The sequence below is a fragment of the Cariama cristata genome, unplaced genomic scaffold, assembly GCF_000690535.1.
Source record: "Cariama cristata isolate BGI_N322 unplaced genomic scaffold, ASM69053v1 scaffold30532, whole genome shotgun sequence".
Classification (NCBI taxonomy): Eukaryota; Metazoa; Chordata; class Aves; order Cariamiformes; family Cariamidae; genus Cariama; species Cariama cristata.
In genome coordinates this window covers 1-14,156 of record NW_009603718.1, presented here as the reverse complement: position 1 = coordinate 14,156, position 14,156 = coordinate 1, and the positions used below count along the sequence as shown (strand labels likewise).

Below are 14,156 nucleotides of genomic sequence, written 5' to 3'. Positions count from 1 at the left end.
CTGATTATTTTAACCTATCAAAGCAAAGCCTGAATACTGGGTAGGTGTGGATGCTGGATTTTTTGTTTGGGTTTTGAACATGCCGGGGGAGAGGGAATAACATTATAGAAGGGGAAAACTATGCATTTGTGCTTCACTTAGGTATTAGTGGTTCTAAATTGGTCACTAACTAATAAATAATGAGAACAAGAGAAATATATCTGACTTTTGAAGCAATGATGAGCTGGAAAGGTTTACCTACCACGTAATTTTTTTATCTTCATTACTCTTGACCACCTGAAATAATTCAAATTCTGAGGATTGCTTGACACGAGGTGTTTTCCATTAATTTCTGTGGTTCGCATAAAGCTGTCTTCATCTTTGTTTACTTATGGAAAAAAAAAAAGGCAAGAATGCTACAGCTTTAATTGCAAACATATTCTAAATAACAGATAGTCTGTGACACCCTGTTACTTGCAGGCTGTTCTGTCATCCAGTTAACACTTTTTTCTTTTTTTTTTTTATGAGTATGAATATAGGAAAGCCAGAACTTCATTGCACGTAGCTCTAAAATACATTGACACAATATTCTTGTATATGTGGTATTAGTGGTAAGTAAAGGTTTATTATAAATATAGGATAGCCAGGAATGCTGAAGTCCTTCCTTGTGGAGACATTTGTTCTATAATAGCTGTCTTGACTTCTTTCCATAGTGGCCAGCGGCATGCCAGAGTCTTGCACGCAATTTACACTTCACAGCCTATGGAAAGAAAAACGCTTCTACGAAGGTTTCTGATTCGGTATGTTTGTACTTCTTTATATCTTAAGTAACAGATTAGATAATACGCTAATGCGTGAGAGACATGAAAGAACCAGATACTTGGCTTTTAGTGGAGTGTTGTGCTCAAGTACGTTGTGAGATTGAGTTGCTGAAATGCATGGCTTTTTTAATGATAGTTTCCGCCCAAGAGAGTGTATAACAGACGTAGCATTTGCTGCAAGAGTCTTTTAAGAATGTTAAACCTATACTGCTTGTGTCTCCATGAAAGTTAAGTTTGACCTAGCTTGAAATATTTGTGATCATAACAAACTGATTTATTTTTTCCAGATTTCTACACAATATCCAGTAGTGGACCATGAATTCGATGCAGTTGTTGTGGGTGCAGGGGGAGCAGGTCTGCGGGCTGCATTTGGTTTGTCAGAAGCTGGATTTAATACTGCGTGTGTTACAAAGCTGTTTCCTACCAGGTCTCATACTGTTGCTGCACAGGTGAGAAATGAGGTAGAAAAAATGTTTAAAAAATGCCTGCTGTCAGAAAGCTGATTGGGATATGCACATGAACATCATGTTCAAGGCCACGCTTCCTTTTATCAGTACTGCATATTTAGTTGAAACTATTTTTGGAGGGCAATATATGTTTAGATTCTATTCAGTGCTTTTTCACTGCATTCAGTGTAACTTTGTAATTCATTGTGTTACACAAAACAGAACAAGATAAGAGCCATTGTGAAACTGATCAATTGCACAGGTTTTTCACAGCCATGTTGAATCTGACTTCACTGTATTACTTGTACACAGAGGTGTAAATGGTACGTGATTTTTAACAGAAATGAGGAAAACCTGCTAAAACTGTACTTCCGTAACACAATTCCAGGAAAATGGGTTTCCATTTTTCAGGGAGGGATCAATGCTGCTCTGGGAAACATGGAGGACGATAACTGGAGGTGGCATTTCTATGACACGGTGAAAGGGTCTGATTGGCTGGGTGACCAGGATGCCATACACTACATGACCGAGCAAGCCCCAGCTGCGGTGATAGAGGTGAGACTCACTGGAATTGATGTCAGCTATAAGTATTTATGACACAGACTAGCTTTCAAAGAGATCTCCTTACTAGGGTCATAGTAAAATAACTTGTTGGATTGTTATGCACGAGAGTTTCTGATGCTTCTGTTTGGGTTCAACAGCTGGAAAATTATGGGATGCCATTCAGCAGAACTGAAGAAGGAAAAATCTATCAGCGTGCGTTTGGTGGACAGAGTCTTCAGTTCGGAAAAGGAGGACAGGCTCACCGATGCTGTTGTGTGGCAGACAGGACAGGACACTCACTGTTACATACTCTGTATGGCAGGGTAAGCAGCTGTCAAGTAAACTTGGTTTGGGTTTTTGTATTTGCAATTAATGATTTTTTTTCTTCTTTTTCCCTCTGGCGTTTGGGGCGGGGGGGGAACTCCGACAAAATGCGTAGCTCTTCATGTATGAATGCGGAATTCAGGGGAATGACTGATGACAATTCTGAATTTCCTTCCTTAGGCAATGTGGAAGGATGTAGCCTTGGTGGTGATTGTTTTTTTGTCAGGAGTATGCAGAAATAGAATAAATTGAAAGATCGTAAATATAACGGGTCTTGTGAAGACAGCTGATGTTGATTAGTGTACACTGTTAGCTTTGTGATCTGGAGTAGTTCTTCACTGTTAATACTTTTATATCTGTTAACTGGACCCAAAGAGAATTTATGTAAACCTTCCCCAAAAAACTTTTTTCAAAAAAATCTGACACAGTAGCATTGGGGAGCTCTGAAAAGAAGTACAAGGCAGCATTTTGTTTCACTCATCTTCAAACAGGGAGCAGGGGGAAACGAGGCGTAAATGCATGAAGGTCTACCATAAGTGACTAGTGTTCCAGCATCTGTTCCTGTCAATTCTACAAACCATAACTGAAGAAAGATTTGGTTATTTTAAAATGGTAGTAAGCTACTTGAAAGCTGAAATTAAGTACCCAGTAGCTAACGTTTTACTAAGTAGCTAGCTAATTGCTCTCCTTCAGGCTAACACTATATATGCTGCTACAACACAAACGCTTAACGCTGCCAAACACTGGTCTGATCCTTGAGGGCATGGAAGAATGTTTGACTTGATGCCCGCTGCTTCTGCTGGTATGCTAGGCTCCCGGTGATGTATTCTGCTTCTCTGCGAGAGGTTAAGTAAAACATGCTTGTACATGTATCAAGCACCGCAGCTGACTAAAGTGTTGCCAAATGTAGAGGGAAATAACAACTCTTGCTGACTAGCTATGACTTCTCAGAATTAAGTGGTTTGGTAACTACTTGTATCTTTTTAAGCTAGAACAGATACATTAGCAAATTTTTATAAAGATTTGTGAGGAAACCAGCTTCTCTGAGAGTTGGTGGGGGTGGTTTTTATCCTGATACAGCCCATACGCATTGATAGTTTTGAAGAGAGGTTTAATTCAGTTTCTGGATTTTTCTTAAAGTTCCTTTTTTTTTTTTTTTAATTTTCCTCCAGTCTCTAAGATACGATACAAGCTACTTTGTTGAATATTTTGCCTTGGACCTACTTATGGAAAATGGAGAATGTCGTGGTGTTATTGCCCTTTGCATAGAAGACGGCACTATACATCGTTTTAGAGCAAAGAACACTGTCATTGCCACTGGGTAATGTAATGTTTATGATGAAGGACAGGAACTTGAGAGTGCTACTACTGGAAGTCTGTGTGTTTGTACATGTATTTGAATCCACAGCGTGGAGATGACATGCTGACTTGAAAAACGTAATTTATGTGTTAATCGCTGCCCCTCCCTGCTTTGATCAAAAGCAATATAACTGAATTCAGTCATTCCCTCTGAAAAGAAGGCACATACTAATTTTGTGAACAGATATAAATTTAGTTGGAGGTCTAACTTTGAATTCTAGAACAATGACATAAAGTTGGAATGTGTAAGAGCAGTGTGTATGGTCCTAATGGTCGTAGATTTTTAATACGTTCTGTTTAAAACAGACATTGTTGCAATGCTGCGAACGTGAGTATATCTCTAGGGTTCCAAGTTTCCATAGGAAACACCTTTTTTTTTTTTTTTCAAAATTCTGGAGAATCTATTGCATTAAGATACAAACATTGTAAGTCTAATTGTTATAGGATGAAATTATCACAAAATGAGTATATGTTTATTAGAATACTATATGCGTTATTCTTTTGCTGCTTATGGCTGCCTCCTATCGGTTTCAGTATGCAAGATATTTATAAACGTCTGTCAAAGAAAAATATTTAGCTTGCCTACATATTTTGGCTTTATTAAAGCTGAGCTTGTGTTCATACTTGTGTACTTTGAGTTACATACAATATGTAGATTGATATTTCCTCTGAGAGTTTGTCCTGAAATTGGGAATATTGGCAGTTCTCAATAACATTGGAAGCTAACCTGTTTGTTTTAGGCATAAGAATTCATGTTTAATACCTAATTTAGACAACTAAGTTTTGAAATCTAAGAATATAAAATCAGGGCCATATCAAGGATATAAACAGTTGGTATATGCTATTTTTGATAAAACTGCTGGTGATAGTTTGAAGTCTAATGGTATTGGATTGAGAGAACTTTCTAAAGTAACTTTTTTTCTGACAACTTCTGATACTAAACTAGCTATCCTGCTTTGGAATTATTATTCTTTTTCTTGAACCTTCTGTCACCAGCTGTTTTTCAAATATGGTTGAGCATAACAGGACAATACCAATTTTTATTTTCTTTTGGCTGAACTTAGTACAGGAGATGGCAAAACTTATGCGTCTTGCTTATTAACCCTCTGCTCTATTTCCTTTATACAAACAGCATAGTTTAGTGGTATGTTCTAGTGATTCCCTTCCCCCCCCCCCCCCCCGCTAATTCTGTTAACTTTTTTGTCCTATAGTGGGTACGGCCGCACTTACTTCAGTTGTACATCTGCTCATACTAGTACGGGTGATGGCACTGCTATGGTCACACGAGCCGGTCTTCCTTGCCAGGACTTAGAATTTGTACAGTTTCACCCTACAGGTACAGAATATGAAATAATGCTTACAGTATTATTTTTAATATGAGCTGAACAGATTTTGTTGTTTTAAAATGTGCCCAAGTCAGCTTGAACTCTTCTGCAGCACTTCATTAGTTGCTTGTGACAGGTGCTCAGACTTGTCTGCAACTGCTGTTGGATATAAATCTGAAGTAAGACTTACAATATGAGAAAGGTCTCAGCTGTTCTAATTTAAAGACCAATGTTAAATATTTTGAGGTCCTGTCTTTACAATACTAACATGTTTTATGAATTCCAAGCTGAAACCGCTTCACTTCTTAAACTTAGGTTTCCTTTTGTGCTTAAAATATTAAGGAGTTTGATGTTACATACAGGAGCAATGGGATAGATGCAAATGTCAGGGAATTATATACTAGAGTCTTTTGTGGAAGTGGGGTAGTTGAAGTAAAGGTATATATTTAGGACTGTGGTTTTATGGCACAGGATCAGTATCTAGACTGTGGACAACAATGGTCACAAACTAAAAAGTAAGACTTTTTTTTTTTGTAGCTAATTAAATGCTTAGTTTTAACTTGTGATAAGTGGTGATTTTTTTTTAATTGTTCACTTAATTTTACAATGTTCTCATTGTATGTCATAGAGATCCAATGTTCATTTGACTTAGCTAAGGTTTTTCTAGTAAAAGCAGCTTCATTGCTTGTGTGATAATTCTGTAGCTTTTAACGTAATTATCAAGCGCGTGAGTTGGTTAGCATTTTTGTTTTCTATGATGACCAGTGCTGGAGGCTAACAGGTAGGCCTTCTTTCTCTAAAGCAAAAGAAAACTGAGTAAGCTTTGACCTTCCACATGATTTGAAGCCATCCTGTACTGCCTTAGCACAGGAGAAGAGGGAACAAAGATGAGCAAGCTGAGATCATCAACTTGGTTTACTTAAAAATCTTGAACAAAGTAATCACTGAAGGTCTACAAAATCTTTGTAAAATTCTCCTTATGTATTGATGGGTGCAGATCTCTTCCAGTTCTACTATTTTTAGATACTGTGGGTGTTCCAAATCAACTTGCTTACCTTTTGGGAAGAGTGTTTGAAAGAAATAACAGTACTTGATTTTAAGCAGTCTTGGGAGACAGTTCCTAGTGGTATGATTAGAGTAGAATAAAATCTAATCCTGTGACTTATTTGCATTATTTTAAGATGATCTTGTTTGTTCAGTCCTCGTCATCCTGATTAGGAAGCTGTCCAGAGAATATCTCATTTGGTGGTGTTTTCTTTCTTGACAGGTATCTATGGGGCTGGCTGCCTTATAACGGAAGGATGTCGTGGAGAGGGAGGTATTCTAATTAACAGTCAAGGTGAAAGATTTATGGAGAGATACGCACCTGTTGCTAAGGATCTGGCTTCCAGGGATGTAGTGTCTCGGTCTATGACCATAGAAATCCGTGAAGGAAGGTTAGTTAAATACTCTTTTAACGAAGCTGCAGAATAAATACTTACTCATACTACGCATACTAGACTGCATAATTCATGCTAGTGAGCTTTGATAACTGTTAGCTGAACACTGCAGATAGGGCAGAAACTTTGCTTGTTAATTCCTAATGATACTGAAAGGGAACACAAAATATTAGGAGTCTCCTGTTTGAATTCAGTGCATCTAGGGACAGTTGCTCAAACAAGTTTAGTGTATATGCTCTTACTCCAAACAATGGAAGTAATTTGGTGCTCTGTTCTCTTGACTACTATATCTCTGCAGAAATATGTTAAAATTGAAGATATAGTAGTTTAAAGTCTTAAATACTGTGAATTATTGTGAAAAGAAAGCTGGGAGGTGAAAAACATGTTTAAATTCTGCCAGGTTCGACAGTCTTTTCAAATATGCTAGATACTAATTTTTGTCAGATAACCTTTGAAAAAAATTATTTTTTTTTTTTTCACAATTGAAAGAAATTGGATTAGAAATATTACTGGTGTTTGCAGAATTCCTGTTATGTATTCCAGTGCTGACTGGTTTTTTTTTGGTAGGGGTTGTGGTCCTGAAAAAGACCATGTGTACTTGCAGTTGCACCACTTACCACCACAGCAGCTAGCAACCCGTCTCCCAGGAATTTCAGAAACAGCTATGATATTTGCTGGAGTTGATGTCACTAAAGAGCCTATTCCTGTTCTGCCTACTGTGCATTATAATATGGGAGGTATTCCTACTAACTACAAAGGACAGGTAAGTAATATACATAACTTCTATTATTATTTTTTTGTCATAATAATAGGAAATGATTTTTCCAAATATAAAAAGCATTAACAATGTTTTTCATAAATCTAAGGATGATGAATAACAATAATATTGTAATAGTGATGTCAGAGTACTTAAAACACACAATCTGGTTTGTTTTTGTAAATAATTTGAGAACCTGTTCCAGTCCATCTGGAGATGGAAGTTCCAAGAAGCATCTGAAATGAAGATAACTGTCATGTCTGACAACAATTCTCTTGTTTGTCAAGTTGAGAATAATATAGTTGAATGAAGATCAAACTGGGGCTCTATTACAATCTACAACTCAATAATACATACTAATTCTCTGTACCTCATGTAATCTCTACAATAAAGCAGATTCCTTCAGCTCATACTAGTTAAAGTCAATGTGATGGTGTCAGCAGAATTTTTCTGTTTCAGTGTATTGTAATTTTTTAATGTAAAATTTTGCCTTAATGTGTGCAGATCAGACTTTCTTTCTTTGCTTTTCTGACTTGCTGAATAATTGTGATGAAACAGACCCATGTAGTCTTCATAAGCATAACTAAAGAAATCTTGGGTTTTAGTGCCATCTGTATTTACATAGCATTGCTACTTACCCTTTAGAAGTAAGGTATTTATGGTTTTAGATTCGGAGAAAACTATAGACTGCTGTATTTCATCCTTAGGTGCACATGGCCTTTGCAAATAAGGAGGTCTGCACTGTTATGAACTGTCTAAGGAATTAGTATTAATTAACTGTCTGAAATGATAGGTGATTACACATGTGAATGGCGAGGATAAAGTGGTACCTGGTTTATATGCTTGTGGGGAAGCAGCCTCCGCTTCTGTCCACGGCGCAAATCGACTTGGAGCAAACTCACTTCTGGATTTGGTGGTCTTTGGTCGTGCTTGTGCCCTTACTATTGCGGAGACATGCAAGCCTGGTAAGTCTCGCTTGTTTAGAGACGTTTGCCTTTATGATTTAATTTCTGCCCTACAAAGAGTTGTTGCTACCTAAGTCAAATTCAGAATGCTAGACATAGACTCTTATTTGTTAGAAAAGGCAGAAATCAGTGTTTATGCTTTTTATAGGCACGTTCTTTGCTATGCAAATGTTTGACATTAACATTTGCTTTGTGAGTTGATATTTTTAAAACTAGAATTGGGTCAATGCTATTGGCAAAAACAGTTGAGATTTTTCACAAATTAGCAAAACAGAATATTGAATATGAAGACTGAATTCTCTACATCCTGCACTGCATGTTCTACATCAAAATGTAGTCTGTCTTACACTTGGCACTTTTGTGTAGTGGAATTTGCTGTCATCTTCTTCATTTATAAGGTGGACTGCACGTGCAAGTGATAAAGAGGTAGATGCTAGAAACTGTAACATCTCATTCCTTTTATGCGAATTATTACTGCTGAATATTATGTTTAAATAATCTGGTTCAGCAACAGTTAGCGAGCTGAGGAAACAAACAAAAAAACCCAACAAAATACTGTAAGAGGCAGTTATATTGCCAGAGCAGCTGAAGTCCAGAAGTAGTCATCTGTTTTCTCATTTTTTAATGTCCAAATTAATAAGACAGTTTGTTTTTTCAGTCTGACTACACAAAGTGCACAGAGTGATGGTTCCTGATGGAGTTGGCGTAGATCTAGTGGTGCCTCTTGGCTCTGGCTTTGTGCAGACATTTCTTTGGATCTTTCTGTGGCTCCTTTGAGCTTGAAGTTGCAGAAAGGTTTTTATTAGTGTAATGCAAAGCTACACGTGAGATGAAGTGTCCTGGTAATGTGGTGTTTGGTTTGTTACCCAATAACAGATAGGCTCCAGTATTAGAGGCAAGATGCAGAGCTCCCATGTTACTGCCAAGCTTATTGACTGGTTCCTGGTTAACAGATCCAAGACAGGGTGGGAGGTCTGGGGGTGAGGAGACTAGGAAAGGATAGGAGAAGGTGGTAAGGAGTCACAAGGTTATTCCATAGTTTAGAAGAATTTGCATCAAGTGCTGCTTTTAAGGAATTAACTGCAGAATTTAGCCAAACCTATAAATTCCCTACTAACTGTCACAGGAAAGAATGTGATTCATATATTCCACTGAGAATTCTAATTTTAAGCATATGGATACTATTGGTGGGAGTTCAGGAAAGTTATAGTTAACCTGTACCTCAGAGGAAGAAAACAGATTGTGTTTTAGTCAAATCTGACTTCTAGTAGTTGCTAGTTTATGAAACTGCCAGAAACCAAAACCAAGCCTGACCTACTAAACTTACTGAAACTTTCTTACTAGGGGACCCAGTTCCTTCCATTAAACCAAATGCTGGTGAAGAGTCAGTTGCTAATCTTGACAAATTAAGGTTTGCTAACGGAACCATAAGAACTTCAGAAGTGCGACTTAACATGCAGAAGGTAAGCCTGGTGAAGCTCTCAAGTATAAGGTAGGAGAAGCTGCAAGCAACGGAGGTGGTTTGGTCACTTTGAAGTACACTTCGAGATTTGCTTTGCAGAAGTAAAAAGCAGTGTGAGAAGGTTGTCTGTGTGCAGAAAAGGCTATATCAGTTTTGTTAGTTGCTTCTTCCCTTCATGGTTATTCCTTTTGGGTAGTTTACCCACTGTATAATAGAATGGGGTTTCCTCTGGAGTGAACAGAAGAATGTTTTTTCTTCAGGCTGCAGACATGTTTGAAGTAAACCAGCTCTATATCAAGCTCTGTTGGAATTAAAGAAGTTATGTGGGATATTATGTATATGCAGCATATGAAACTGATTTTGTTTTACTGTCTTGCAGACAATGCAAACCCATGCTGCTGTATTTCGTACTGGTTCTGTACTCCAAGAAGGCTGTGAAAAACTTAGCCAAATTTATAGTGATCTGGCTCATCTGAAGACATTTGACAGAGGTAATTTGATAGCAAAGAATATACCTTGACAAGAGTACTCTCTGGGAAGTGTGGTGTGTGTGTTGTTTTTTTTTTCCTTCTGTAAACCTTCTTATGTGTTTCTTGAAACTTTAGCTAAAGACTTTGACCGTTTTGAATCTTTCAGAATATTTTGTCGAGCCCTACTTGCTGAACACAGTAATCAGTAAAGTACTTGATCTTACTGGTTGCTTTCTGGTTGCATATTCTTTCAAAGCAGCAGAGACACTAATCAGATTTAATTGTATGAGGTACTAACTGCAATTCTCTCAGAACATGATGTGAAGTTGTTCAAATACTAAGATGAACTTTGTTACTATCTTCCGAAAAGGCCAGGGAGTTGCAAAAAGATAGCAAGACAATTCATAGGCTGAGCACTTGGTTTTCATTCTTCGGCTGAGCAGGTGGTGCTGCATACAGATACTGCCATGTCTTGCAGTGTATCTTAGGAGAACTTAGTTAATTAAATACAACTGGAGATGTACCTTTTGTCCCCTCACGTTGTGTATTTCTCTCCAACTACTGCCATTAGACATGTATCCTAACACTGAAAGTAAAACTGGCTTTCTTGGACAGCTCTCGCTAAGCATCAAGGAAAGTGTTGCAATAGCTTAGAATGTAGGGATCAAAATGAAGATAGACTCATGTAAGTGAACTTGGGTCCACCCTGGAGATACTTAGATGAAGAAGAAACTTGTATAACTAGCAGTTTTGGTTTTTTCCTCTCTCTGAGGGTGGGAAGGAAGGGAAAGCCCTGTTGTCTGGATCTACTTAAAGAGCTACTATCTAGCCAGATCTTGTGATCCAAAATGAGGTATGGGGACTCAGCTGTAGGCATGATATAAAGCAGACAAGAATCGGTGGTGTAATTTTGTCTCGGTAGTACACACGCAACAGGGACACCTGGTAGAACTACTGAATTTGACTAAGATTCACTACTATCATTAGGGCCTAGGATTTGTTGCTGATCCTTGCAGGCAATAACGAGTAATTCATTGTTGCAGAGTATTGTGACTGCAGTAGGCAGAGTAATGGCTCGTTTGATTCTAAGTACCAGCAATAGGACAGAGGTAAATTGTGGAATAGCTTGTTTGTAGAACATCTTCCGTAGTATTTTCATATTTTACTAGGTATTGTGTGGAACACTGACTTGGTGGAGACCCTCGAACTGCAAAACCTGATGCTTTGTGCTCTACAAACCATTTATGGTGCTGAGGCTCGCAAAGAGTCCCGGGGTGCTCATGCCAGAGAGGACTATAAGGTATAAATATTTTTTGTGGCCTGGATGTGGGATTGAATTTCCTTGTTATGTGTCCTCGGGTGGATTATTTAAAAGTTATAATTTCTTCAAAGTACAGTCTTCAGAGTCTTGAGTTAACATTAGTGTAGTATTTGTTTGGGGTCCCATCTGCTCTGCTTTATCTGTTCTTGGTATATATAAAATGACCAATACATGCAACATTAGATAACAGTCTTGAAAGAAAAGGTGTTCCACGTGTGCGTCCAAATGATTAGCGAGGCCTAAACCAGGACTATAGTAATAATAGAGTCATGGATACATAAACGGGACTTACAAGCAGAATAATTGTCCTATGCAAGGAACTTTACCTTAAAGCCCTTGTTAAGCCTCAGTATTTAAAATTTGGCATGGGCAGTGTTAAGATAAAGCTTGCTGGCTATTAGGAGTGTCATTGTGTTACAGTTGTAATTGGAATGCAACTAATCATGTGGTTGTAAAGTGACTTGCAGATGTAATTTCTGGTCTATACTAACCTAATTTTCTCCTTAGGTACGGATAGATGAATTTGACTACTCTAAGCCGCTCCAAGGCCAACAGCGGAAGCCATTTGAAGAGCACTGGAGAAAGCACACCCTTTCGTATGTGGATGTCCCATCCGGGAAGGTACGTTGAGCCTGATGCTTGAGGGTCTTTCTCACTGTCAACAGACAGCTGCTTTCCTAGACAGCTGTTGATATCATGATAATACTGCAAATGACTGTCACTGATATAGTTTAGAGTACTTAAAGCAAAAAAAAATTGAACATTTATTATGTTGTTGAACAGCAGACATAACTGCGAGAAGTTACTGTTGATCTCTGGGATGTCACTTTGTCAGTTGAGCTGGGATTGTTTTTCCCCTTGTAGCAGACTAGTTCAAAAAGCTTTTTTTCTTTTCCTCTGATGGCAGCAAAACCTGTTGTTGGTGTTTAGCATGAGGTTTTTATGGTGTTCCAAAGGTAGAACTGAAATCTGACCCTATAAAAATCTTGAGTGTTGTTTTTTGAATCCCATTCTCTGAATCCTCTTTGTTTCCTCTCCTCCAGTTCCAGCTTCCTTGAATCTAGTTTGTGGACAAATGAGAACACTTCACTTCCTGAATAGCTGCTGAGGACAGAAAGACAGAGTGACACAATTCTGTCTCCTAACTGATCCATTGGGTTGTCTATCTATCTCCAAGACCTTCCTACCTTAAAGAACTAGGATCTAGCAATCTTAGCCAGAACTTTACTTTTGTCCAAAAGGCCTTTTTAAAGTAGTAGTCTCCGATACCATTTCTGGTATCAGGCTTTGGTTTTGAGGAATTCAGTGAGTGGTAAGTTGGAACTTAAATGTTCCTTGCAGGTTACTAACTGTTCATTTTCTGTGGAAGGAAAAGAATAATGGAGAAACTAGCTTAACATCAATAAAGTGATTCAGTTAACTGTGTTATTCAGTCATTCCTGTTAGCTAGGCTGTCTTGCTTAGGTACAACAGGTTGGTTTGTCTTAAAGTTCTTTGTTTTCTTTTGCATTAGGTTACCTTGAAATACAGACCTGTGATCGACAGAACTTTGAATGAAGAAGACTGCTCAAGTGTCCCGCCTGCTATTCGCTCCTACTAGTAACTTACGTTTAATTTGCAGCCCTCTCCTAGGGGGGGGCGGTTAGTGTACATAAGCATAGCACAAGCAAATCAAAATAGTATTGTCACTATCACTTAATGGAAAATATTGACTAAACTTTTCTCCAGCTTGTATTGTGGCTTACTATACATTTATGGAAACAGAATGCAGGACAGGTTATGTTCTTTCACCCACCTGTCAAAACTGACAGGGAAAACACAAAATGTGTCTAAAAGTGATTAGAAGTCTTGTATTTGTTTGAATATGCTGTTATGTATATAATTGCAATGCTTTTATTTTGAATGTATAGTTATTTCCATATTTTAAGAATGAGAAATGCATTGCAATAGTTCTAGATGAGATTGAGATGCTGAATTTCATGATACAGGGACTTAAAATTAAGCATTATAATTGCTGATTGTAAGTAACATGAAAGAAAAGAAAATGATGGATTAGTAATTGTAACTTTGTTTTTTCTAAAGCTAAAATTGTAAAAATTGTCATACTGTTGTTTTATTGAAGGAAACAAGATACTTCTACTCAACTTACTTCCTCCAAAATATACCATGAACAGAATATCATCTTAATAGCTAATCTCTATCATCTCTGGAACTTCTGAAGCCATTTTTGTGGTGTGTTCTGCTTGTGTATTTCTGAGACTGTCTTTTTCTCTCGGACGAACCAAGGGACGGTTTTGCAGAAGATTTACCTAAGTATTAAAGCTTACCAGACTTGAACTTAGTGTGCTTTAGTGCCAAGATGTAAATTGTCAGGCATCAACAGAGCAGTTTCTAGCAGCATTTCTGTGAATAACTCCTTGTTCTTGGAGGGCTGAAATGTAACTATGCAGATTGCAATTGAATTGAAGCATTTTTATTTTTGACAATTTTTTTGTTTTCTCAACTGCTGAATGTTGGCTGTGTTGGGGAAAAAATGAATGTTGGAAAAACCTAAATGTTGGAATCTTGCTGGTCGTGGTTCGAAAAATTGAATACACTATATTTCACTCTTGCAGTGTTTCTGTACCTTGCACCAGGGAGTTGAGACTGGCCTCGGAGCAGTGTAGCATGTCAAAGCAGTACCCTTGCGTGGGCAGGAAGGGAAAAGGAGACGATATCCTGACTTGGCTTTTTTTTATAGAAAGAGCCCTGACTGTTGTTAAGGGGGGAGGAAATAATGTTTCATACATCTTTAAAAGGACTGCAATAAAGCAGAATAATGCCTTCTTTCCGTCGGCTGGAGATTGCTGTTCCAGTGCTGTCCTTCGCACAGGGCAGGCACGTTTCCCTCGGGCCGGCTGGAACCCGCCCAGCGGGCGGGCGCGGGAAAGCGGCGAGGGACCGCG

The 14,156-nt window shown here is 38.1% G+C and overlaps 1 protein-coding gene across 1 annotated transcript; it reads left to right on the top strand.

Annotated features, from left to right (window-relative positions):
- The first annotated feature begins 697 nt into the window (after window positions 1–697).
- SDHA (succinate dehydrogenase complex, subunit A, flavoprotein (Fp)) lies at window positions 698–13,095 on the top strand. The gene is made up of 14 exons (XM_009695318.1): window positions 698–779; window positions 1,088–1,249; window positions 1,658–1,801; window positions 1,948–2,112; window positions 3,286–3,434; window positions 4,684–4,808; window positions 6,065–6,233; window positions 6,804–6,999; window positions 7,787–7,958; window positions 9,303–9,421; window positions 9,800–9,911; window positions 11,060–11,190; window positions 11,719–11,832; window positions 12,725–13,095. The coding sequence occupies exons 3-14, from the start codon at window positions 1,685–1,687 to the stop codon at window positions 12,809–12,811; spliced, it is 1,656 nt and encodes a 551-aa protein (XP_009693620.1). The 5' UTR covers window positions 698–779; window positions 1,088–1,249; window positions 1,658–1,684; the 3' UTR covers window positions 12,812–13,095.
- Window positions 13,096–14,156: the final 1,061 nt, after the last annotated feature.